General features: G+C 56.2%; 10 protein-coding genes across 10 annotated transcripts in view; 7 read left to right on the top strand and 3 right to left on the bottom strand.

Annotated features, from left to right (window-relative positions):
* Positions 1-1,379: 1,379 nt before the first annotated feature.
* On the top strand, positions 1,380-3,135 carry MAA_09552 (FAD-binding, type 2; the record flags this gene model as incomplete). Its single annotated transcript, XM_007827550.1, has 3 exons — positions 1,380-1,946; positions 2,007-2,881; positions 2,979-3,135. 3 exons carry the CDS (start codon positions 1,380-1,382, stop codon positions 3,133-3,135), a joined length of 1,599 nt encoding a protein of 532 aa, XP_007825741.1.
* Positions 3,136-6,273: 3,138 nt separating this feature from the next.
* MAA_09553 (meiotically up-regulated protein 136 protein) lies at positions 6,274-7,440 on the top strand (the record flags this gene model as incomplete). Its single annotated transcript, XM_007827551.1, has 1 exon — positions 6,274-7,440. One exon carries the CDS (start codon positions 6,274-6,276, stop codon positions 7,438-7,440), a length of 1,167 nt encoding a protein of 388 aa, XP_007825742.1.
* A 910-nt stretch (positions 7,441-8,350) lies between these two features.
* On the top strand, positions 8,351-8,871 carry MAA_09554 (Extracellular membrane protein, CFEM domain protein; the record flags this gene model as incomplete). The annotated part of the gene is made up of 2 exons (XM_007827552.1): positions 8,351-8,573; positions 8,633-8,871. 2 exons carry the CDS (start codon positions 8,351-8,353, stop codon positions 8,869-8,871), a joined length of 462 nt encoding a protein of 153 aa, XP_007825743.1.
* Positions 8,872-10,338: 1,467 nt separating this feature from the next.
* Positions 10,339-11,496, bottom strand: MAA_09555 (glycosyltransferase family 32 protein; the record flags this gene model as incomplete). The annotated part of the gene is made up of 1 exon (XM_007827553.2): positions 10,339-11,496. One exon carries the CDS (start codon positions 11,494-11,496, stop codon positions 10,339-10,341), a length of 1,158 nt encoding a protein of 385 aa, XP_007825744.2.
* Positions 11,497-12,672: 1,176 nt separating this feature from the next.
* Positions 12,673-14,193, top strand: MAA_09556 (acyltransferase; the record flags this gene model as incomplete). The annotated part of the gene is made up of 1 exon (XM_007827554.1): positions 12,673-14,193. One exon carries the CDS (start codon positions 12,673-12,675, stop codon positions 14,191-14,193), a length of 1,521 nt encoding a protein of 506 aa, XP_007825745.1.
* Positions 14,194-16,656: 2,463 nt separating this feature from the next.
* Positions 16,657-17,478, top strand: MAA_09557 (Methyltransferase type 11; the record flags this gene model as incomplete). Its single annotated transcript, XM_007827555.1, has 1 exon — positions 16,657-17,478. One exon carries the CDS (start codon positions 16,657-16,659, stop codon positions 17,476-17,478), a length of 822 nt encoding a protein of 273 aa, XP_007825746.1.
* Positions 17,479-17,586: 108 nt separating this feature from the next.
* Positions 17,587-19,044, bottom strand: MAA_09558 (arrestin; the record flags this gene model as incomplete). The annotated part of the gene is made up of 1 exon (XM_007827556.1): positions 17,587-19,044. One exon carries the CDS (start codon positions 19,042-19,044, stop codon positions 17,587-17,589), a length of 1,458 nt encoding a protein of 485 aa, XP_007825747.1.
* Positions 19,045-20,202: 1,158 nt separating this feature from the next.
* Positions 20,203-20,631, bottom strand: MAA_09559 (uncharacterized protein; the record flags this gene model as incomplete). Its single annotated transcript, XM_007827557.1, has 1 exon — positions 20,203-20,631. One exon carries the CDS (start codon positions 20,629-20,631, stop codon positions 20,203-20,205), a length of 429 nt encoding a protein of 142 aa, XP_007825748.1.
* A 1,065-nt stretch (positions 20,632-21,696) lies between these two features.
* Positions 21,697-23,016, top strand: MAA_09560 (Alcohol dehydrogenase superfamily, zinc-type; the record flags this gene model as incomplete). Its single annotated transcript, XM_007827558.2, has 4 exons — positions 21,697-21,886; positions 21,943-22,646; positions 22,700-22,807; positions 22,858-23,016. The coding sequence occupies 4 exons, from the start codon at positions 21,697-21,699 to the stop codon at positions 23,014-23,016; spliced, it is 1,161 nt and encodes a 386-aa protein (XP_007825749.2).
* A 1,342-nt stretch (positions 23,017-24,358) lies between these two features.
* The window catches only part of MAA_09561 (Zn(2)-C6 fungal-type DNA-binding domain protein), a gene marked incomplete at both ends in the record, with an annotated part of 1,800 nt that continues 512 nt past the window's right edge, over positions 24,359-25,646 (top strand). Inside the window, one exon of the mRNA XM_007827559.1 lies at positions 24,359-25,590. Coding sequence (XP_007825750.1) covers positions 24,359-25,590 — 1,232 coding nt within the window. The remainder of the gene's footprint in view (positions 25,591-25,646) is intronic.

Genomic DNA, 25,646 nt, shown 5'->3' with positions numbered 1-25,646 from the left:
AGTTACTATTTAAATAAATACATAAGTTATTTATATCCCATTTTGATAACTTAACTGGGACCAATAATTTAATTTCGTCCTCTATTCTGGTTGCTTTTCTCGTTTATTCGATTTCTGTAAAGAGAATACCGTGTAGTCAATGCCAAATAAAATCACACCAGGAACAAGGAAGTGGCGCACCTCCCTACGCGTGCATGCGATTGACTCCTACATCCCCTTCACTATCCATCCCTCTACATAACTGATAGGCATGACAATCTACTATAATACTTGTCCTTAAGTTGCGCTGCCTAAAGACGGAGCCATGTAGTGACTGCCACATTCATTGATGCATTGTCTAGAATGTAAATGAAATGCCCGGTCTAGATGCCTAATACGACATGAAGAGAAATAGAGGGAGACCTACACAAACAGGAGTGCCTTCGCTCTTGGTAACATTAAGTGCCGCGCCACGCCCACTATGCAGGATATCCCATTGATGTACACTGATTTCAGGGCAAGTCAATACAAAGTCTGCGACCGTCTGCTACGTGTCTAGCTTCTCCGTCGCGGACAACACTTTTCCGATTCTATGTGTCTCAAAACCGCCGTCGTTCGGCCTAAGAAATAGGCCGAGGCAGGACATGAGTCTCACCGATGCTACAAAGCTCGCATGTCCGGGACAGCCTAGTTTTCCGATCGTCATCTGCCGCGCCTTTGTCAGTTGGACTACTGGGAGACGCCTAACCTTAATTGTACACGCTCTTTGACCTTAGTCTAAGCGAGTCTCTAAGCGAGGTGGAGTGCAAAATAGGGAAGCGCGGCTATGTCAGCCATTGGATTGGGTACATAATGTCAATCGCATAAGGTTTATGCCAGAACAAGCAAAAGAAACCATTTGAAAGCAACGCTAGTCTTTCCAGCCGCACGGTTTCTACACGCATTAGTATCAACTCTGCCAAGGTACAGAGCCGCACAGACGCTATCCACGACTGGCTCATTGCAAATGTTGCATTTGCTCCACGCGATCACACAGCAAAACCTCTGACTTGTCATCTTGATTCTCCCATCATAGTCAATCTTGCTCAACAAAGCAGGGCCCACAGCAACTAAGCAAATATAATACATCGGTAAGGTGAGACATTTAGAGCCCTGCAGTGTAGAATCAGGTCCCCGTGCTAACACAATATGCCCCCTGGAGTCCTGGACTTGGATAGTTACTAGCACTGGTAATAATGTATAAATATTCACAAGGACCTCATCATGGCGAATCCTCTCCAAATAGCAACACAATATAATTCTCTAGATTCCATTTTGGAGTGTCCTATCTCACTATTTGATGTCCACAGACAAGTATCGAGTTCTGATATACACCCCAAGACACGGATAATCTTGTAACGATGCGCGTCTTGTGGCTAGCTACGGCACTTTACACGCTCACAGAGGCAGCGGCTCTGACACCCGAGACCAAAGCAGTTTGCTCGGGGCTGCATGCCAAATTCCCAGGGCAGCTGGTTTGGGACCCGATCGGACCGCAGGCCACCGACACAATCTCCCATGCCTCAACCTACAACACAGCCCTGTTCGACTATTGGAACGCCGCGAGTTCCAACAACAGAGCCGGCTGCGCATTCTTCCCATCCAACGCTGACCAAGTCTCTGTCGCAGTAAAGCTCCTCAACGCATACCCCACGGTCCGGTTCGCGCTCAAAGGCGGCGGGCATAACCCCAACCTAGGCCACTCCAGCGTGGACCAAGGGGTTCTGATTGCCTTTAGACCAAATTCGCAATACGCCATCCCCTCTGCCGACGGAGAGACCGTCGAGGTCGGCGCCGGCTGCAAGTGGGAAGATGTGTACTCGGCTCTTGAACCGCTGGGCAAAACCGCCGTGGGCGGTCGTTTGGGAGACGTTGGCGTTGCCGGCTTCCTGCTCGGCGGCGGGCTCTCCTACCTGTCCGCGCAATATGTAAGATGAAAACAGACTGGTCTTGTATCTGGCGAGTTTCCAGCTCACACCCACGCCTAGGGCTTCGCATGCGACAACGTCGTGAGCTTCGAGTGCGTCCTCGCAAACGGCACCATTGCGACAGCCAGCTCAACCTCACACCCTGAGCTGTTCTTCGCTCTACGAGGCGGAGGCAACCAGTACGCCATCGTGACCAAGTTCGTCTTAAAGACATACAACATTGGCCAGAACGGCACCATCTGGGGCGGCGTCCGTACATACACGGCAGACAAGCGGAAGGAGGTTCTGTCCGCCGTGACAAACTTCACCGCCAATAATGCCGACAGCAAGGCCGCCATTATCCCGACATTCAACTTCTTTTCGACGCTCGGAGTCAACGTCCCCGGGAGTCTGGTCTTCTTCTTCTACGACGGACTAGAGCCGCGCCGTGGTGTGTTTGACGAGTTTGACGCCATCGCGAGCTTTTCCGACAGCACCAGGCGCCGGTCCTACACTGACCTAACCAAAGAAGTGTTGGCCGGGGATATGAAGGGCCTGCGATTCCAAATTAGAGAAAACACGTTCCCCAACATGCCGGCCGGGGACATGAACTCTTTTCTAAACAGCCACTATGATCTTCTTGTCAAGAAGTCTACCGAGGCGGCGCTCGGGGATGTGCTAGACTTTAAACTCTTCTCGTTTGCGGTCCAGCCAATGCCTCGTGGAATCGCGCGAGCTTCCTTGGACAACGGGGGTCCCAACGCGCTGGGGCTTGTGCCGGAACACGGGGACCGGGTGTGGATTGAGTATGACATTGCGTGGTTGAACCCGTTGTGCGACGACAAGTGCCCCGGCTTCTTTGAAAAGCTGGTCCAGTCCCAGCATGACCTCCACAGGGAAAAGTATTCCGGAATCCACCCTACGAATTACGAGTCTGGCGACCTGGAGTGGCTGAGGTGAGTTGGTTTGCGCCCGTGTACTCGACATTTTTTGTAACCCGTGTCTGCTACTTCCCCCTTACACTGTCTAAATCAACTGATATCCTATTACTAGCTATAATCCGATATTCATGAACGATGCCATGCAAGGACAAGACGTTTTGCAAAGCTACGGAAACGAGACATACTCGAGACTCTTGAGTATCCACAAGGCGTATGATCCTCGTGGCTTTTTCTCCGACAGACAGGGAGGCTTCAAATTCACTACATGAGGGACCAAAGGCCTCTTTAAATACAAGAAGTCGGTAAGGGACTTTACCCTAGGTCCCGTGACCGCGGCCCTTGTGTAACCTTTGACATTGGGCCATTTCCGTGTAATACTTTTTGTGCGTTGTGTGTGATTGTGTTGTTGCGAGTTCATACTGGCTAAAAGGCTCTACAAAAAGGGGTCAAATCTAATAAGCAAGGAGAAGAGATATTTAACTGATCAGATATCTCTTGAGAAATAATACTCTTATTCCTACACTTATAAATTTAACGTTTGACATGCTATTTCTAGCACATTGACAGTTGGATTTCTTCAACCTCACATTTACGACACGTAACTATCCCCCAACATGTACATCTCCTTAATAGCCGTACAAAAGTTATACTGTCCGTCGGATCGCATTCTGTGCTGTGACACTTGTCAACCATCCGAACTGGAAAGCCTCAATACTTCAAAGTCTTACTAGCCCGGCACAGACATGCGTTGGACTAATTTCGTTACATCAGCCGATTGGCCCGGTTCTGGGCATGCCGCTGTCGTATCCCAACAGACCGCTCTTGCCCGTTGATAGGTCATTCCAACTCCCGATGTTGCCTCGTTCGTCTACCGCGGGAAAGAAACATCCCCTCGAGAGATACGGGCCGTTCACGGATTCCAGCTTCAAGCTAATAGCTAGAAAAATCATGAATCATCTTTTAACATTTCACGCTATTATAATGCTGGTTTAAATGGGTGTGGACTGGATGAGTTTGACGAGCCTGGTTCTGTCTTTTGAACCGCGTACGTATCAGCAGCAAAAAAAGTAGAAGCTAATAGCTGGTGGCTATATAGAATTCGTGCTACACTAAACATGCTTGATAATGAATATCTCAGTACCGAAACTGGAGTGGTTGTTTTCGGAGGCATTCATCAGAGGCAGATACGAAGGTATACACAAATGAGCCAAGGAAGCGATAATAAAGTCAATGAAGCAAGTTGGATCGATAATGCAGAATACGATGTCGAACTACCTCAGCGAGAGACAGATGCCCCTACATCCCACGTTAGAAGCGACTTTTCTCTCGCGTTAACAGGTCGCTCGTCTGGCAGCGGTTCTGAGAGCGGTTCTGACGAAGAATATGATGGACGCCTCGCGACGTCCACTATTTGCAGCAGCGGACATATACATGGACCAGACTGATGGTGTTTTCGAATTATACGGCGCGCTTCCGCTTCATTTCACAGAATAAGCACCTAGGGAAGAATTTAATGGACCGAACACGGAACCGGAATCTCCGGATGCGGAAGGTAAGTAAACCTCAGAAGACGCCTCAGCAGTATTCGTGCTAACAATGGCCAATAAAGCCACGAGAGTATTGAGCGCTATATCGAAATGGACCCTCGACAACTACAAGGATCTTTCTCAACACCAACGAGGCAGGACAAGAGAGGTTTGCCGGTGGCAACCGAGGTGCATGTCCCACCTTAACCAGGCTCGGCTCACATTTCATGAGGTCAGGCCTTGGAGCTGACCGACGAGCTAGCAAAGATTGAAATGTTCCCTATGCGTCATGCTTGAGAGTTGAACTGATAATTAGCAAACAGAGCCGCGTAAAAAAAGTTGCTGCAATCTTCTTGGTGGCTCTAGAAGGAGCGCAGGAAGAAAAGATGGGTGGAATATAGCCGAACAAAAACTTGACACTAGAGCATCGGTGCCTAACTGCCGCATCACCAGACGACAAGTGAGTTGTCCAACTTTGCAAAAACGATGCTCCGCCGTACCAAGGTTGAAGCCCCTGCCGGGAAGTGCGGTAGGTTTCATCTCCAGTTAAACCGTCTTGGTTCTCTCGGCTAACACTTGTTGCTTAAAGCTGCTGTACCCCAGTCAAATAAAAATGATGTAAACGCAGCCGCCGGCATCTGTCGCCTTTATACCTAAGCTCATATTACACGGTTAGGACCCAACAACAAAGCTCAATAAAGGGGCATCGCCGACAGAGGACCTCGAAGTTACAGAGATTGAACACATGACCCGGTGAAAACCTTGGGCACAGCTGTTCCCTTCATGCATATATGGTGGTCACTCGTCCCTTTCTTCCTCTTGGAAAACCAAGGACCTTTGACACGCTTCAAGACTTTCACTGAATTAAGTGATTGCTCCAAGCGCTTCGTATTGAGCCCCTGTCACAACTCGTGTTTCTTTCGACGAGATGCATGGAGACTGACACCTTCATGTTGGATAGTTGGATTCCAAGGGTGAGCATGTCGAAGCCACTAGCCAGGGGCTTGACATGTACCGGGCCAAGTCGATAAACCCCAAATTCAACGACAACGTCGTTTCCCTTGTTTGCGAGAAGGCTCGTTTTCTGGCGTAGTTTTTAGTACTATTCTAAATTTGCATACAAAATACTTTTCAATTCACGTATTCTAGTATAATGAAAACGATTGTGACGGTCTGGACTAGGCATAATGAAACGTTGAAGGTAAATAAAACTCAAGTGTAAATTCCCCCGCCACTTTTGTTACACGGAAAAGGCCCAACAGATCGTGAAGCCCAACAAAAGGGTTCCCCGATACGGGACTTGGTGGTTACACAGCTTGAACACGTGCCCGGGCAAGAGCCCTAGGCCCAGGCGTTCCTTTTACGTATATAAGCCGGTCACTTTTCCCTTCCTTCCTCTTAGCAACTCAAGACCTTAGAGCTTTCGAGATTATTATTGAATTGAGCTATTGCTTCAAGCCCTCTGTTGAGCCCTTGTCACAACTTTGAACTACTCGCGTCTCTTCAAATGCTTGCAATGCTTCCCCCAACGGTTTGGCACCATACGCACTTCGCATGTCAATGGCTCTCCATCGCACGCCGCCAAAGTTGTAAACTTGCCGACTTGTCACCCAAGCATGGTTAGGGATCAAGTTACATATCTGCGTGTGGTTTGCATCGAGGTCGGGAATGGGGCAACAGAGGTGTTGACAAGCCGAGCATGCCAGTGCCGATTCTGGATGTCACGTGGAGGCGCGGTTGGTCCTATATCGACCTAGTGCTACATACAGTATGTACCTTGACCAGACATCATTGATACTTTAGTGGGATGGCCAGGCGTCCACTCGCCATCATCAACTTGGACCTCGATTCAATCCTCAGCACACCAGACTCTCGTTCCCAATGGTTGCGCGGCCTCTTCGGCCAACGTCTGTGGCCGCGATTGGAATTGTTCTCCTTCTCGCCACATGCTTGCTCTACGCCAATATACCATGGCACGCAAGCCCGAGCCGACACGGCGCTCTCTCGGCCGCCCAAGACCCAGGCCTCGAATTCCCCAATGACCCGGTTCCTCGCCGCGACTTTGCACCTCTGTCTACATACGCGGCGCAAAACATCCACGAGCCATCTCGATTTGCCTTTGCAACATTCTACTGCAGCCGCAACGCAGACACTCGAGGTCCTTATTTCGAGTCTACGCAATCCATCATCTGGAGGCTTCTCTGGTCCGACTATCGTTCAAAATATCCCGTCATTGTCTTTGTATGCCCCTTTATCCCGGAGACGCACCGTCAGATCTTCCGCGGGCAAGGCGCCATAGTCAAGGAGATTGAACTGCTCGATACCATCATACCCGACGAAGCCATTCTGACAAAGCGGTGGATAGACGTGCTGTCCAAGCTTAATGTATGGAAGCAGGTGGAATGGAAGCGCATCGTGTTCCTGGATTCGGATGCCTTCCCCATCAGGAACATGGACGACATCTTCGGCTTGGTGCCGGAGCAGCAGTGCAACAAGGCCGCCTTGCGTCCCGAGGACCAGGCCGTCGTCGGCAACGGCAAGGGCGGCGAGGACATGTGCAACTACGTCTACGCTGGCGTGGCACAGTTCCAGCTCGACAACATCAACGCCGGCATGCTGGTCCTGAAGCCGAATCTCGACATGCACGCCAAACTCATCAGGGCGGCCAGGAGCACGGCCGACTACGACGTCAGGGACATGGAGCAGGGCGTCTTGAAGTCCAAGAATGCCTTTGCAGCCGACGGCCCGTTTCCGGTACAGCGCCTGCCGCCCATCTGGAATGCCCTCCCGGAATACTACACCAAGTACCTTGGCGACGAGGCCGAGTGGACTGAGGGTCCGATCCGGGTCCTGCACGTCAAGATGTGGAATCGGCTCTGGGGGTCCTGGAACAACTTGACGCATCTGAATGACATGTGGGATCTGGATTGGATGAAGATGTGCAGGTTTTTCGATTCAGACGACTTTGTCAAGGCAAGAACGAGTGGTGTATACGAGACGCCGTGGGAGAGATTGGCAAAGAGCCAGAACCAGGGAATAGCGCCTTAGCGTCAACTATACTACTTGCTCCGTCTCGCGCCACAAGACGCATCTGTAATGGGGGGGTTCTACCGATCCGCCCTGTCTGAGATCCAGCGGAGCGTCCGTGTTTGTCTTTGACCTCGTTGTCATCTGGCGGGGGGCGCTACGGACCCGAGACATGAAACCGGGCAATTTCCCAAAGGTTTTTACTACTAAAATAGCTAGGGTGTCTGCCATCTCCTGTTTGGCGCCTAGTTGCCATGTACAAGAACGGACAAGGTGCTACGAGTCCCCGTTGGCCAAGAGAAGAATCATCACCGCTACATGCCACAAGATTCACGGCGCTTCGGACTACCAGACTGGGCAGCGACGTACGGCCTAAGTTTGACTATGACGTATGGAGCAGTTTGCGTATCATGTCTAGACGGTGCGCCTCGGGTTCGAACGCGCGTTCTGCGCCCAGGGATTCGGCCAAAGTGTGATAAGGTTGACTTTTGGCATGACACGCCCCAGAGAGCATGTACTGTACATACTTAAGCATAAGCAGATCAAGGCAACCCATCTGGCAGCGTCTCCGCCCAGTAGCACATGCCAAAAATTTGACAGTCTACAGAGCCCGGAGCTGTTGGGCCCCGGCAGCTAGCTGGGAACCTCCCGGTCGCTTGTGCCCCTTTGGGTCTGGTTATTTTAAATAACTCGCTGATCTCTGGCGCGGTGGTGGAGACGGCTGGGGAAGAAGGCTTTTTTGGCCGATCAACGGGTTGAAGAAACAAAATCCACAGTCATCTGTGGGGATGGATGTCCTCGTACAAAACACGGGCCACGCTGCCCATCTCCCCGGAAAACGTCTACCCCGACTTTTATCAAGTCAGACTTGGCCCAGCACAAGACAATTTTCAAGTCTGTCGAACCTGGTTCAGAACCATCTACGCTCACCATGAAGTTCCTCGCCATTGCATCGCTGGCCATGGCCTCGTTGGCCGCGGGCCAGAGCCTCGCCGATCTGCCCAGCTGCTCGCTTGGCTGCCTCAACGACGCTGTGAAACAGGGCACGAGCTGCTCGGCGACGGATTTGCCTTGCATCTGCAACAAGTTCGATGTCATCCAGGGCGCCGCTGCGGGCTGTATTCTCAGCGCTTGCGGCCAGGACGTCGCTCTCAGTACGTGTACACATGTTGCCATGCCATGGACTCATGGTTGACTGACACCTGCCACCCAGACGAGGTCCTTCCTGCAACGCAAAAGCTTTGTGCCAACGCCGGCAGCGGCAGCAACACCGACACGTCTGCGCCCACGCCGACGAAACGGCCAGGCCAAACTGCTACTGTCGCGCCTGTGCCTCCTCCCGCGACCACGGTAGAGCCGGTCTCGCCTCCTCCTACCGTCACCGGCGGAGCCACTGGCTTTGCGCCCATGGGAGGATTGGCCATGTTGGCAGTCGCGGCGTTGGCTCTGTGATTTGTTTCAATGGGGGTTGGGGCCGTTGCAACAGAGAAGGCTTGTGCCTAGGCACGAATTCGGCATGGACCAAGACACATAGATTTTTTTTTTCTTCTTCTTAATTTCTGGAATTGTGGGAGACGTGTCGTCGCATTGGCAATGGACCAATGGCTTGCTGCGAGGCATCCTTTGGTCCTGACTCGTGAGCGTTGCTTCGGCACGTCTCCCGTGGGAACTGGTCAAACCCCGAAAGGGTTTTTTTTTCTTCACGTGTACTTATTTTCACAGAGCTTGGTATTACCCTTACGCTACTAAATCTAAACTTGTAGTCTATCAACTGAGCGGACACATTGCTCCCGTCTTTGTCCTAGACCTGCCACTTGTTCTAGAAACTAACACCGTGGGAAAGGCACCATGTGTCTTTCCGGCGTAAACACCACGAAGACGAGTGTCACGAGGGCTGTGGTCCACCCCGACCATACGAGCACCAAAAGTTAAGCCTCTTTTTTCTTCCTCTCGTCCTCCCCGCAGATTGTTGCGTATCACCGATGCCCGTCGTGTCACACTCGCTTCGGGGCCCGCGAGCATGTTCGACGTCGAAGACAACCGCCCATGTCCTGCTCCACTGGCCAAGTGGACTCGACTGCCGAATACGGTATATTCTCCATGGATTTGTGGCGCTGGCTGCAAGCCCGGCTGCCGCCATGGGTCCTGGCCAGGGGTGCATGTGGAGGTGGCTCGGTTGGCTCGGACGACAGACCCAATCCTGCCATCTAGAATGGAACCAATGGCAGCAAATTTGCCCGTCGCTTATCTAATACCCTGTCGTCCCCGGCTGCAGATGTCCCCAGGCCAAGTTGCATGTTCCCAATGACAACGGACATGGGAGAGGACCGTGGACATGGACCGGCCTAGGATACCCTTCCCTCAGGCTCCCACACCAAACCTGGCAGCCCAGTGGCGGCGGGAACCGAGGACGAGAGATTATGTGTGTGTAGGGAGTCATGGCATGTGAAATACATGCTGCGGCCAAAGCGGAGGCCCAAACGATCTCATCAAGATACAGTAGATGCTCTGCGACTCTGTGGGGTTCCAACACAGCGAACATTGAACCCAGTTCGTGGTGTTATTCTTGACAGGGCTGGAATACGGGGCAGGGTTCGGGCTGCAAATTGGCATCTGGAGTCATTCATTGACAGAGCCCTTTCCCATGACCGGTACGTACTGAGTACTCTGTAATATGACTGATGACTGATGTCTCGGTGCAACGGAAGCCATCCATAGTATCGCAGCTAGTTTTGTGCCACCCGCGTTCAACGTAGACTTTGTGTGAATAATGCATATAATATGTACTTGGATAAAACGAATGGCAAAACGCCAAGTAAACTGATTTCCCCAACGCCCCCGTCGCAATAATTCGATTCCATGTTCCGCTGCCCTGATATACAACCCTAGCCAATCAAGTCTATACTCCAACCTCTGAAATCACGGACTCTTGACCAGCTGCTGCTGCTGCTGCGGCTGCTGCTGCTCCTGCTGCTGTTCCTGCAGCAGCTTGAGCCGCTCGACGATAATCTTCTTCCTCTCCGCCTCGGACAGCTTGTCAAAGGCAGCCACGTCCCTGTCCCACTGCTCGACGCAGGCAGCGTCCCAGTTGCACTCCTCGACCTGCCCGTAGGCGGGATGCCTGTAGCGGCGGTGCCTGCTGGGCCAGTTGGACGCGTGGTAGTGGTGCTTGACGAGGGCGCCGCGAGACCCGTGGTTGCCCGAGTCGGAGTGGCCCTGGCCGGCGCAAAAGGCTTCCACCGTCAGCACCAGCACGCGGCCGACGACCTTGGACTCGTCCATGCCGTGGAAGTCGTCCCAGGTGACGCCGGGCTCGCCCTTGGCCCTGGCCGCGCGGTTCATCTCGTCGAGCACGGCGGCGGTAAAGGCCGACGGGCCCGTGCCGGTGATGACCTGGTCAAAGTCGAGCTCGACCTTGCCCAGGGCCACGCGCTGCCTCCTCGCGACGCCCTTGAGCCACTTCATGATGCCGTCGATGAGGTGCAGCATGACGGGGTGGCGCGGGCGCGCGGCAATGGTCCACTGGCAAAAGGACTGCGACTTTTGGCCCAGGATGCGGTGGTGGCGGAACTGCGGCATGTCCACCTCGATGCCGACAATGAGGTCGTAGTCGTGCTCGTTGTGGCGCTCGGGGATGAAGCGGTGGAAGGGCCGGAGGGCCTCGACGTCAATGTCGGCGTAGATGCCGCCCTCGGCGTAGAGGATCATGTACCGCAGCAGGTCGGCCTTGATGATGCGCAGGTTGACCTGGCGGTAAAAGTCGACAATGTCGGGCCGGTTGAAGCCGTCGGGGCCAAAGTGCTGCTCGACGTAGGTCAGGTCGCTGGCGTCGGTGATGACCTCGTAGCGCATATGGGGGTTCTGCTTGATCCACGTCATGGCCCTCGCCGTCTCGGTGATGCCAAACAGCAGCGGGTCGATCTTCCACGTCTGCCATATCTTTTGCGGAAACGTGCTGCCCGGCAGCTTGGCGGGCGGCGGCGCGGGCGAGGCCATGATGCTGGACGGGCTGGGGAGCAGGAAGAGGACGTCCAAGTTGAGCAGGAGCACGAGGAGGAAGACGCAGCCGAGGTACATGGCCAGGCATTTTTGCATCTTTTTTGGCAAGGTGATGCTTCTCAGTTTTTTGGGCGAGAGCCGGGCCCGGAGAGAGGGCATGAGCGGCGGCTTCTCCATCTATGATCTGGGGACTCTCTGCTGTTGGCCTGGGATGTGGTTGAGGGCAAATCCAGACGGGCTGGCCATGTGGTGTTGGAGTATCGTGAGCGTTTAATGTCGCGTCGCGGGAAACTAGGTCAAGTTGGCTGCCATGGCTAGGCCCGAGAAGAAGGCCGTTTGCGCCTCAAATGTTGCATCGACTTTGACATTAATCCATTAATCGTTTGTGGGGCAACCCTAGTGAATGAAGGCAAATCGATGGCTGGGACACGGCACAACATTCAAAGGCCACAAATTGCAATCATGCCAAGTCTGGTGTACCCCGGTGTTGATGTGGACATCTCGGGTCAGGCCGCACCTACAACAGCGTCGACACGGTACCAACATGTCTCGACTCTGCAACTCGTGTGTGGCTTCTTTGTCTGCCCTCCATGTCTCTGATCGGCGGCGCCATGGCCACGACGGGGTGTTGCTCCGGACCCTAAGCGGCCCATTTATTATTATCCGGCTAAGAGCGCCGGCCGCTTTGCCTCCCACCCATCCATCATCCCCGGACTTGAGCAAGCGGCAAAGCGTGTCTGCTCTGCTTCCGGGCACATGGCAAAAGACGAGCAACTTTGCCATAGCCTACGCCTCGGCCCCTCAGACGCAAACTCAAACTGCACACGCTTGCCCTCACCGTCTCTTTGGTTGGCTCTGTTGGCACGCAATGCCAGCCATGCCCCCGGATTCCCGGAAACCAGATCTCTCCAGTCCGGGGCCTTGGTCAACCATTCGCCGTGATCGAGTAAGGACCCTAGTCGAGTGGCTGCACTATGCCAGCCTCAACCTGTTCCATTCGACTAGAACAGGGGTGCAGTCACTCACACTGACACACAATGGTCTTGTCCGGTCCTTGGTCTATCCTCCTCCTCCGTGAGTTGCAAGTGACGACTCGGTACAACACCCAAGTCAGTCGCGGCACCAGACGCCGTCGTCTCTCGCGCAAAACACCACCCTCCGCCGGGATTCGCGCCTTGGTCCAATTCTCTTCAAACAACTTGAAGCGACCCTCTGCCTTGTACAACCGCCTTCCCTACCATGTAAGCCGGCAAGATGCCCGCCCAAAATTCACCCCGACTCCTCGACAGAGGCTCGCTTGAGGAAGCCATGCTCAACGCCGACCCGGAAGCGGCCAACGACGGGCCATCACCGACGCACTGGACATGCGCCCAACCCTCGGGCGACACGTCGACGAGCCTCTCCCGCATCAAGTCACGGCTGTGGCCGCAGGCAGCGCATCGCCCAAGAGCCCTGCACAAAACGGCCTACCTCGACGGCCTGCGCGGCTTCGCAGCCCTCCTGGTGTACTGGCATCACCACGTCCTCTGGGTTCACAACGCCGACAGGCTGGCGCAAAACCCAATCTTTGAAAACAGCTTCGGCTACGCGTCCAAGTACCACCTCGCCGCCTTGCCGGGCGTCCGCCTCCTCTTCTCCGGCGGCCACTTTGCCGTCTCTACCTTTTTCGTCCTGTCGGGCTACGTGCTTTCCATAAAGCCTCTCAGGCTCATCGAGAGCGACGACCTCGCCGGCCTGGTCGACCACCTCGCGTCCGCCATATTCAGGCGCTGGCTGCGGCTGTTTCTCCCCGTCGCCGCGACCATGGCCGTCTACGCAACCTCGTGGCATCTGCTGGGCCTGTGGGTTGACGGAGCGAGCCCGCAGGCCGGCTGGCTCGGCGAGATGTGGTTCCTCTACTGCGAGTTCAAAAACTTCAGCTTCGTCTTCAAGGACGGCGGCGTGCCCTGGCTCTCGTACAGCATGCACGTCTGGTCGATACCCGTCGAGTTCAAGGGCTCCGTGGTCGTCTTTGCGTCCCTGCTGGCCTTTTCGAGATGTACCCTCACGGCGCGTCTCTGGTGCCAGGTCGGGCTCGTCGTTTACTTCATGTACATTGCCGACGGGTGGTACTGCGCCATGTTTGTCGCGGGCATGCTCTTGAGCCACCTGGACCTGTTGGCGGCGCTGGGCAGGCTCCCGCGGTTTCTGGCGCGGCTTGCGCCGTACAAGACCGTCGTCTGTTACCACATGCTGGTGCTGGGCATCTACCTGGGCGGCGTGCCGTGCGAGAACCGCGAGCTGGACCAGCTTGCGCGGAATCGAGGCTGGTATTTCCTCTCCTTTTTCAAGCCGCAGGCCGTCTTTGACTACAAGTGGTTTTACCTCTTTTGGGCCGCGACTCTACTTGTCGGTTCGGTTTCGCACATTGGCTGGTTAAAGAGGTTCTTTGAGACGCGTGTCTGCCAGTATCTGGGACGGATCTCGTTTGCGCTGTATCTCGTCCATGGACCGTTGCTATGGACGCTGGGCGACCGGCTCTATGCGGCAGTCGGCTTCAAGGGCCCGGGTCAACTGGAGCACATGCCGCAGTGGGTGGACAGGTTTGTTCTGCCGCAGAATGGGCCTGTTGGGCTCGAGTTTGCGTTTGTTTTGCCACATTTGATCCTCTTGCCTGTTACCCTCTGCGCGGCCGATTTCGTCACGCGGGCGGTGGACAGGCCAAGCGTCGAGTTTGCGGCATGGGTATACAGGAAAACGCTGCCTAGCGTGCCAAGAAAACACGCAAAAGCTTAGCACTTACTGCTAATAATAATACCGATGCCATGTTGTAATCTCCATCCATGTATGTTCATATGGAACTAGACCACCACCCTCGCCGCAGTGTCCATCTTTATCCTCGCCGACTATACTCGGCTCCGATTCCGACTATTCAGCTCTTCAGGCCGCAGGCTGTGGCCCGGACATTAGGTTCAATGTTTCTAGAGTTTACTTTCGACCCGTCCAATGGAAACTAGGCCAAGTCCGATCAACAGTCCGACGTAACGTGGGGACGCTTTGTGGCGGCGGGGATCTCACCCCAACACTGGAGAACTATTTCTTTGGTGGCTTCTATCCCTGTTCCTTTGAAAATTTTGCACAGACCTGCAATTTGAGGTGCCCATCACCACGTACGTCTGACATGGCTGGTGACGGACGCTTGGGGGCCACGGATCCAGACCCCATTTTTCATCGTCGGAGTTTATTTGCCAATGCAAGCCTAGATTACACCCTTATCTCCAGAGAACCAATCTCTGAAAGACCTGGTAGCGCTGACATGTGCAAGCGCCTGTCGCGGCCGAGTAACGGGCAACTCTGCAATGTGGAGAGAAAGATGACGACACGGCAAGATATCTGGCAAAGCGGCCTGGCAATGCTGACATCCAAGACACGAGAGAGCTTGACACGGCCACTACTTCTCACGTGGACCAGGGGAGAGGAGGATCAAAATCTTCAACCCCGGAATATGATGATGGGCCAAGAGTTTCCGCAACTGCACTCGTATCAACCCCTCTGGCACTGAGCAACGAACCAACTGGTTTCTAGGCTTCCAGTCGTATGGACATGTTACCAGTCTCTGGTAGATTCGTTTGGACTGAGCTAGCCTGAAGAAATCGTCGGCAGTATTCTCGCCATGGCCCATCGATAGCCTTCACGTTGCCACCTGCGCCATATGCTCCCTCGTTGTGCTCCCTCTCCTGTTCCACCCGAGGATGGTTACACCATCAGGATCCTCCAGGCGAGATGGACTTGACCAATGCACTTCTCCAAAAGGCCAGCTGGATAGTTCAACTCGTACGGGCAGCGGAAGAGTTGGATCCTTTGTCAGTGGAAAGGCTTCCCGAGCGCGTATTTGCTCCCGAACGGAGCCTCCGCCCAATTCCTCCGATGCCGATTCTCGACTCTTGAGTCTGTGCCGCTGGTTGAATGATCAGCATGGACTTGGCCGATGATGCCATCCCCATATACCGTGCTTGTACGTGCTCATCAAGCTACCGCCGTATGCGATTTCACTAATAGAGGCGTCACGATGGGCACCCTGGCAGATTTAGAATGCTACATGATGGGTGTTGATGAGTCAAGGATAGCGATGCTTTTTCTTTCTGCTTATCGCACCGGGACTTTGGAATAGTATTGTGAGATAATGGCACAAAATAGCCGTTCCAAGGGGTGCGACGCTGATTATCCCGCGTAAATCTGATGTCCGGAAATCCACGCCCACAACAAACATGTCGGGCCAGATCATCTCTTGCTTCCAAATATCTATGTAGTGTGCTCGCTGCTTGACTCCTGAAATACAACACATTCAGTCCTTGGTTCGCAATTATAATAATAGTGGATATCATTTACGGGCTTTCTCTTCGAGACGGCTGTATATAGCTAATTTGTAGACTCTGGCGAGACGGATTCCTTGTCCACGCCGGTAGCCCAGCATTTAAGGGCAATGGGGCTATTACCGAAGGCCTATTTAGGTGGCGCTTTGGTGAAGGGCCATGAGCGTTTCCCACGGATTGCCTTATGCAGAAAGACTTGGACTAGATTTGCACCGTCGCCAGTCCTCCTCTGGCCTGGTCACAGGGACAATTCAATTGTCAGCCATATATTCTAGCCAGTTCCCTTCCGCTGCATCTCTGCCCGTTGGCCGCAAATTCCATGAATCATGACCAAGTTCTCCGCTTCTCCTCGTGGCGCATCGAGCTCGGGATATTGTACAAATCCAACACGTGGCCATCCTCACGAGAGCCAGAGGGGAGACATTGTCCGAATACAAGAGTCCAACAAGTAAACAGGGGACTGTTTCGAGTTTAGAGATGTCATGGCAAATTTTGAAGCGAGAAGAATCAGCGCTGGGTATGACGTTGACAACAAGTGTAGGGTGATGTGCATGGCAACAAGGGCCCCGACTCCTTGAGACGTCGCTTTCTCGCGACTCTGCACACGGCATCTCGTAGATAGTCGGTTCATACTTAGGGAGTAATTGAGATGCAATTTCGATACCATCGGCAGATGAATGAACAGAGTCGTCGCGCGCTGAAGGCTCTGAGCCTGGCTGACTTAGGGTTAGGGTCTAAGACCCCGAATCGGCAAGGTTCTCCGACACCGGAGCCGACCAGAACCTACAAAGTCACCGTCGACATTCCATGGCCAAACCGGTATCAAACGCTCCCATCTTGCATGCCAAATCCATCAAGTATTACACCCCGATTCCATCGTGTAACAATGAGCATCAAAACCGAGGCAGCCACGTACACCCACGGCCACCATGCGTCGGTGCTGCGATCGCACACCTGGCGCACAGCCCGCAACTCGGCAGGCTTCCTGCTGCCTCACATCAAGCCCGACATGACCATACTCGACATTGGCTGCGGCCCGGGAACCATCACCGTCGACCTGGCCGGTTATGTGCCCGAAGGTCGAGTGACGGGCCTGGAGCGCGCGGCCACGGTGCTCGAACAGGCGCGAGCCCTAGCCGCGTCGAGGGCCGTCGACAACATTGACTTTGTAGAGGGCGACGCCAACGCGCTGCGCTACCCGGACGACTCGTTCGACATTGTATTCTGCCACCAGGTCCTGCAGCACGTCAAGGACCCGGTTGGAGTGCTGCGGGAGATGCGCCGCGTCGCCAAGCCCGGCGGCATCGTGGCCGCGCGCGAATCCGACTACGGCGCGTTCACGTGGTACCCGGACGTGGCGGGGATGAAGGCGTGGCAGGCGCTGTACGGGAAGCTGGCGGCGCACAATGGCGGCGAGCCGGACGCGGGCAGGATGGTGCACGCGTGGGCGAGGCGCGCGGGCTTCGCGGCCGAGGCCATCACGTCGTCGGTGAGTTCGTGGTGCTACAGCACCCGCGAGGAGGTGGCCTGGTGGAGCGGCCTATGGGCAGAGCGGACGGTGGCCTCGTCGTTTGCCGACACGGCGGTTGCGTCGGGGATTGCGACGGCGGACCAGTTGGCAGAGGTTGCTGAGACGTGGCGGCGCTGGGGGGGCGAGGACGATGCCTGGTTCTCGGTGCCAAGCGGCGAAGTCTTGTGTATCAAGTAGAGCCTGGCGGCGTATACGAGGCATCAATGTACATGTAGTGCAGTCGGGATATGGTGCCTGGTAGAGTCGACACCGTTGTCAAGTATTCATGAACCTCGTGTCAGAGCATCAGCAGTAGCCTGGTAGTTCGTGATCGCTCGATTCCAGCATATATCCCGGCAGCCCGGCATACGTATTCCGCCTCGCGTGGTCTGGGCCTCGCACCAAGGCAAGGCCAGGAGCTGCCCGGAACTCGTGCTGCTGTATACGATTGTCCGACGCGGATTCCACGCCAATCTGCAGCGGCACAACAAGAGACAGGGTGGAAAACGTCTGGCCGACAGCGAGACAAAGATGCAGCGTGTAGGTGCGCGATATGCGGCACGAGTGAAACGTCGGCAAAAACATTTTCCTATTGTTCCTGGGTATCGTGAATTGAATGTCGAGCTCGGCAACGCATCGCCTTGGTCTCGAGCCCATCGACGACTCCATGTCGGGGCACGTCGCGGCGCTCGCACGTCTCGAAGGATTCTCTTGCGTCAGTACCGACTCCTCCCGGGCGAGCGGGAACATGGTTTCCTCCCAGGCCGATTCGGCGCGCTCCTCTCTCCAGGGCAAATCGCCCACCGGGAGGCTAAACAGCTTGGTGGAGGTTGTGTACCGGTACGGCGACGTGGCCTCCGGCGATGGCCGGTTGCCCAGATTGGGGAGGCGGTTCATGAAGGACATGTCGAAATAGGTGTGCGACGTGAGCTTCCCGGACACGGAGCTGATCCTGGGCGAAGGGGTGCCGGCGCCGACCGAGTCAAAGACCAGAGTCAGACGGCACGACGTGGCCGAGGCTGCGTGGCCGTCGGACGACAGCATGACGGCCTTGGGCTGGGCGGCCGTGGCCGTCAGCCTGCCCAGCTTGCCGGCGACAAAGTTTCTGCGTATCGTCTTGCTCCTCGAGAGGGCGTAGCCGTCGTCGACGGGGGTGATGTCCAACGGGGCGTCTTCCGGAAACGCGGGCAGGACCCGGATCATGGACGACTCGGCAATCACCCGCGCCGGCAGGGGGTCGGCCGGGAGGCGTCTCGTGGCCAGCACGGCGACGGCGTACTTGATCTGCGTCATCTGGGGCGACTGGTCGTCGCCCTCCCAGAATCCCATGGTGGGCGGCGGCCGCAGGTGCAGCTCCTTGACGGCGGGCGAGACGCACCCGTGCCGGCAGGAGCCGATGGCGAGGTGGAACGGCAGGACAAAGTGGAAGCGGAAGATGTATTCCTGGCCCGCGGCGAATATCTTGCTGGCGGGCAGGCTGTCGGGACACAGCGGCATGACCAGCTTCATAAAGGGGAGGGCAACGATGGCCGACTCGTGCTGCAGCAGGTTTTGCGTGCTGCTCACGCCCACGAGGCTAATCTCGAAATCGTCGTAGGCAATGTCCTGGGCCGGGCGAAGAAGGACGTGGCCCCTGACTGGCGAGCCGGACGTGTAAATCTTGGCGTTGAAGTGCTGCTCCAGATGGAAACCAAGCCGATAGGCATTTCGGCGTGGTGTTGCAGGCCACGCGGCGGCCGGCACCGGCGGCGGATAGCGATACATGCTCGCGGCACCGTGCAAGAACATGGGCTGGGCCAAGATGGGATCGTCTCATCCTTTGCGTGGATGCATGGCCGAGTCGTCTGTCGGCTCGGTGTTTTGCGCGTCAAGACGCAAGGCGAGGCAGCGCGTCCGAGTTGCGTCGACCCGTTTGACGGTTGCATTGTCGTTTCTGGCGGCCGAAAGAGGCCACGGGCCAGTCGACATTTCAACCCGTGCAAGCCAAAAGGCGGCGTCGTCACGAGGCTCTTTGGTTATAACGGTGGGATGTGGTGGTGACTTGGGTGAGGGGGCAAAAACGCCAATCAAGAACACCACCAACACACCGAGTACGAATGACAAGGCCTTGTGTGCCTCTGGCCGTTTCTTGGCTGCCATTTGGAATTTCAGCTTCTGGCTTGGCCATGCAGGCTGGGCGGGCTGGGCGTGGACAGTCTAATTGGCGCCTCGCAAGTCTGGACTGCAGTCAATGCAGTTGTTGGTCATGTCAAGTCTTTTTTGTCGGAGCTCGTACATGTAGCTTCCATGCCCAATGTTTCGCAAAGTCGGCAGAGTTGATACGTAAATAAAGTGGCTCGTCCACCCAGTCGCGGGCGGGTAGTTACAAAGTGATTGTCTTCATGTTGCCAAAGCATGGCATCAAATCGTCCACGACCTCTGAAATCCCGGTCGCATTGTGCCGACAGCTCCATGTCGCCATGTGCCACTGGAATGTGGCGATTGCGCCCTCACGCCCAGACCAGTTGGTTCACACTGCGCGCAAACTTGGACACCACATGAACACCACGAGGATGCCGTTGTACTTACATGTGTGCATATCTGGGCTGCAGTGCGGCTCGGCGGCATCGTCCGACCAGGCTTAATCCTGTTGGTGTCATGTATGCACCTGCTTGCTTCACCAGTGCAGATAATCACTCGGAAGGGGCAGTGTTGCAGGAAAAGGCGGACAAGCACTGCAAATTACCCAGTCAACCAGACGTCTTTCACACAATCGCATATCCTGCGCCTTGTATACATGAGCCATGAAGGCGAACCACGGGGGGGGATTGATCTAGAATACATACAGAGCAGGTTTTCTGGTGTACTATTACAAATGTCGTCGCCATTGACGGTTCTTTACCAAAAGGCGCAACATGCATCATTGATCCCAATCCGTCACCATCAGCGACCCATGACGGGCTTGCTCGTCTGCTCATCGTCGGCTTGACCCTTGCACCATTGCCAAATCCACTTGCAGTACATCCACGTCTCCATGGCGCCAAAGATGCCAAGGATGCCAACGAGGGCCAGCTTCATGTTTCTGCTGATGCCGAGACCGTGTAGGCTGAATGCCGGCAACTCGGTGCCGTTGCTGTGGCCGCCGTGCTCTCCGGCCGGCGCCTTGTCGCCCTGTTGCCGGCTTGGTTTCTGGTGGATGGAAAAATGCCTCGACGGCTTTGCCCACAAGTTCACGGGTGACTTGATGTTGAAACACGGCGATTCGCGCCGTGCAGCTTGCAGGGCCGACGGCAATCTCGGTGCGTTCATGTTTGGATGCTGGACGACTCGCCATCTAGGCGCCCATTGTGCCGCCTTGGCAACGGCCGCCATGATGGCTTCAATGTTCGCACGTTGTCGCTGCGTGCTTGATGTGAGGCGGCAAATGAGTGGCGGTGAGATGGAGTCCAATGCAGTCAAAAAATGCAAGGAAAAAAGTCAAGACGAAGAATGCGAAAACGAGTCTGCGGCACCATCTTTTGTATCGTGTCCATCTGACCAGAGGCAACAGCCTCAGGTTTCTTTGCATATGGCAAGTTGTTTGGCGTGAGCCGGAATTGGCCGCGACAGGGTTTCGCCCATTTTGGCTACTTGCTGCGACCGGCTCACCCCAATACTGTATTCCACGGGTATAGCAACTTGGTCGACAGGTAGGAGCCTCTTTGTTTACGCATGTCAAGATGGACTTGCACAACATTCAAGTGTTGCAACCTCAAATGAGACACTGGACCCTTGCCCGTCCGGTTCAACCCGGACAGAATAAGCCGAGGCCACCGCCGCGTGGGCCCGAGCACGGCATCAATTGATCGCTCCAATACTCGGTAGCGTTGACGGAGAACCCCAGATACATGTGGACAGAATGTGATTGGCTACTGTCGCATGGGGAAATGACAACGTTGAATATACTAACAAAATCTAGACATCAGGCATGACAAGCATTCGGCTCTCGGAAGAGAATGGGGAAGCGTCACCGTCGCCGTCATCGGTCATCCCACCCACGCCGGGCGGCGTTTGTAAGAGATGGGTAATCCTGCCGTTTCAACGTCCAGTCACCACTAGTTTTGCCTGTCAACATGTACGGCGGGGTCTGTACATGTAGCTTTACGCTTCGACAAAGCGGCAGTTACAACGGTTCCAAGACTTCGGACCTCGCTACTATTGGATCGGCGTAAGTTATTCACACCAGACCCGTTCAGCCGGCACGCGGGGGTTCCGATGAGATCAATTGGGCCAAATGGGGCCCGGGGACAGATGCTCAGATCCAGCCTGCCCCGAGGATAAGTAAGCGTCGCATCGTCAGGATTCAGGAAAGTGGCAATATATATGCAACTACATCAAGTTGCCAATCTTGTTTCATCCCGATTCCCATCTTGACGTCCCTACAGGCCAGCTTACACAATGGCAACGACTACGGCGCTCGTGCTCGGCGAAATCAACGCCCCGTTCAGTTTCGAGACGGTGCGGCTGGACGCACTGCGCCCGGACGAGGCTCTCGTCGAAATACACGCCAGCGGCATCTGCCATACCGATCTGTCATGCGCCGACGGGACTCTGCCTGCGTTTGCGCCCGCCGTCCTCGGCCACGAAGGTACCCGAGCCACACGCAGCATCTGTGTCTTTTTCCACGCGCCAGTTCCGTTGTAGTAACAGACCTCGCAGGCGCCGGCATCGTCAAGGAGATTGGCTCGCAGGTCCGACACGTCGCCGTGGGTGACAAGGTGCTGCTCTCCTTCGCCCACTGCCAGCAGTGTGCGCAGTGCGAGGACGGCCACCCGGCGCATTGCTACTCGTTCAAGTCGCTCAACTTTGGCGGCACGCGGCCCGATGGATCGAGCGCCATGCGCAGGCAAGAGGAACAGGGCGGGCAGGCCCTGTACAGCAGGTTCTTCGGGCAGAGCTCCTTCTCGAGGCACACCGTCGTGTCCGTGTCCAGCCTGGTCAAGGTCCCGGACACGACGGACCTGGCCCTGTTTGCGCCGCTCGGGTGCGGGCTGCAGACGGGCGCCGGCGCCGTCCTGAACACGCTCGACGTCCAGGCCGGCGGCAGCGTGGCCGTCTTTGGCGCCGGGTCCGTGGGCATGAGCGCCATCATGGCTGCCAAGATGCGCAGGGCCAAGATTATCATCGCCGTTGATCTCCAGAAGTCGCGGCTCGAGCTGGCGTCTCGGCTGGGCGCCACGCACACACTCCTCGGAAACGACCCCGACATTGTCGCCAAGATTGGGGAACTGGCCCCTCCCAACGGGGTCAACTACGCCGTGGACTGCACGGGGGTGCCGGCCGTCATCGAGACCATGATTCAGGCTCTCGGGAGCCGTGGGCACGCGGCGTCTGTGGGGGCGCCGACGGTGAGTCTTGCGACTGTTGTCGGGTGAGTTGCTGCTGACGGTTGACGCGGTAGCCTGGGATCAAGACGGGCGTCGACATCTTTGCCCACGTCATTCACGGCAGACGCTATTCCGGGTGTTGCGAGGGCGACTCGATTCCCAGCAAGGCAAGTTGGCGCTGTGTGGCCGCAAAAGGGGGGGCACGGGTGCGTTCAATTGCTGACCGAGCCAGATTATTCCGTACTTGATGGACGAATACGCCAAGGGAAACTACCCGGTGGATAAGCTGGTCACGTTCTATGACTTTGGCGATTTTCAGCAGGCGATTGATGATACCAAGCGCGGCGTAGCGCTCAAGGCAGTGTTGGTTTGGAAGGACTCGACGGAGTGATGTTGCGTCTGGTCATCGCGGGCTGCTGCAAGCGAGTCACCGGCGTTGATGGCCATATTTGAAATGAGTCGGTGGCTTGGTCAACATGACCGGCGCCATCCGTTGTAGACTGGGGACCGCAGCATCATGTTGCGTCTGGTGGCAAGAGGCACAAGTGCCAGAGATGAAAGGGCCAGGCAGCTTGGCAGGTTCAAATTAGTTTCAAAGAGGGCCGGATCCTTGTTGGCCGATGTATCTGTAGCGAGGCCGAGTTGCTGCCTCTGATGCCACATGAAGGCCTGAAAGTCAGGGGAACAACTCGGTCATAGTGTCAAGTTTCATGTTTCCACGTCGTCGACGTAACAAGCACTGGTACATGTACTATACATGCATACATACTACATGACGTCCCAAGTCCAAACATGAATGATGATCAATTCGATGATGCCCATGGCGGCGTTCCCCTAACCCATGCCTGGGCGGCGTGGCGTTGGACCCCCCGCCGTTTCCCGTCCCAGTCCGGCATCGGAACGCTCTGGTCTCGTCGGAAGCAGCTTCGGCAGCCGTCGGATGCAGACATGGAGTCCTGCCCACCACCGCCTGGCAGCATTGACTGGCGACGGGTGAGATGCAACACGGTGTAGGAATCATGGGAGGATGTGGCCGTGTCGTCGGGCCTGGGTGGAATTGAAGTCCAGTCAACTGGTCTCTTTGAAACATGGAAGCCAGCCAACGCGGGGAAGGAGGAGGAACATTAATGTCTTCAATGTTGGGCAACGCCAGGTCATGCCGACGAGTCGTACAGCTGCCACAAAAGCATTGTCAGTTGGCACGACCTGCCACGCACGGTGCCACATGCAAGCCAACCAAGATGTGCTGGTTCAAGATGACGACGCCGCATTCCTCCATGTCATCAGCAAAGAAAGCCACATGCATTGTGGGCCGCCGACCTGGGGCCTGAAGATGGCGCGCGGTTCCATATTTGCATCATGTCCATGTGCCAGGATGCCGGCTTGTCCTGCGACGACGACAAACTCAAACCCGTCCACCGCCAACTACCCCACGTTTTGCAACTCGACTTTTCGATCACGACTCCATGACGGCGCGGCATCAAGCAGCCGACCTGGGACCCCGCGCGACAGTCTGTTTGCTAATCCACGGTCGCTTGCTTGCTCATCCCACGACATCTGGAGCATGACATTCGACGGCCTGCGGGATCCGTACAAGATCGATTTGCCGTTGCCAGTCCCTTTTTTGTGAATCATTTCTTCACCCCATTCATCCCTCTCCCTCACCTACGTCATAGCCTACCGTGTACATATACCCGGGTTCCAGCATACAGACATGCGATCCCAACAGCGTCATGACCAGATGGCCGCGCGAAAGAGATGCAGCAGAGCATGTGACATGTAAATCTGACTTCCCCCCCTTCCCTCACTCGCCGCGTCCATGTTGCCGTCACGCTTACACTCCTTTCCCCCGGCGCAGGTGCAAGAGGCGCAAAGAGCGATGCGACGGACGGCAACCCTGCGGCCGGTGCACCGAGCGGCGAGTTCACAACGAGTGCCGATACGAGACGGAGCACGGGGGACGGGCGGCCAAGCTGCATCCCGCTCGACACCGCGGCGGCTCGATTTCGAGCTCGCGAGGCCGCTCCTCGGTCGAGCCGCCGTCCGTCACCATTGACATTGCCGACTCGTCGCCCGCGGCCACGCCCCTGGACCAGTCGCGCCTCATCCTCGATAAGAAGGGCCGCTTCATGTACCTGGGCGACTCGGCCAACCCGTCCTTCCTGCAGTCGATCCGGCGCCTGGTGCGGGAGACCCAAGGGCCGGGCCCCTTTGTCGACGATCCCCTGCGGCCGGCCATGGTCGAGGCCTCGCCCGAGGGCGCGCCCGCCTGGCTCGACGCCGGATCCGACCACAAGTCGCCGCCCGCCCTGACCGAGGACGAGGCCAGGCACTTTGCCCGCCAGTTCTACCTGTGCACCAACGGCATCCTCGACCTGTACGACAAGCCCGTGCTGCTGGACCAGGTCCCGCGCGCCCTCGCCCGGGACGCCGTCGCCCTGCCGCTGGCCAAGCCCGTCGTCTACCTCATCCTCGCCCTCGGCGCCCAGTCGTCGCCCAAGGACCTGGGCGAGGTGGCCGAGTCGTGCTTCAACTACGGCCGCTACCTGTCGGCCAGGTACCTCATGGACGACCCCAGCACGCTGGCCGTCGAGGCCTACATCCTCATCGCCATGTACCTGCTGGCCGCCTCGCGCCGCAACGCCGCCTTTATGCACCTCGGCTTCGCCGTGCGCCCCGCCTACGCCCTCGGCCTGCGCCTCAAGGCCGTGTCGATGCTCTCCCCCGCCGACGAGTTCCGCCGCCGCGAGCGCATCTGGAAGTCCCTCCGCAGCATCGACATCCTCTCGAGCGCGCTGCTGGGCCGCCCGCCCGCGACCAAGGAGACGCGCGACACGGCGGGGCCCGACGACTACTCGGCCTGCGGCGACCTGCTCGCCATCATGGAGCAGGTGCTGACCGACGTCTACGAGCAGCGCCAGATCTCGGCCACGACGCTGAACCGCGTGGCCTCGCGGCAGCGCGAGTGGGCGGCCGTCTTCACCCGGGGCCTGGCCGCCGACAACATCGAGCCGGGCGACG

This window comes from Metarhizium robertsii, assembly GCF_000187425.2.
Source record: "Metarhizium robertsii ARSEF 23 chromosome Unknown MAA_Scf_5, whole genome shotgun sequence".
NCBI classification, from domain to species: domain Eukaryota; kingdom Fungi; phylum Ascomycota; class Sordariomycetes; order Hypocreales; family Clavicipitaceae; genus Metarhizium; species Metarhizium robertsii.
Note: the sequence above shows the minus strand (reverse complement) of the source record. Positions and strands in the feature narration are given on the sequence as shown.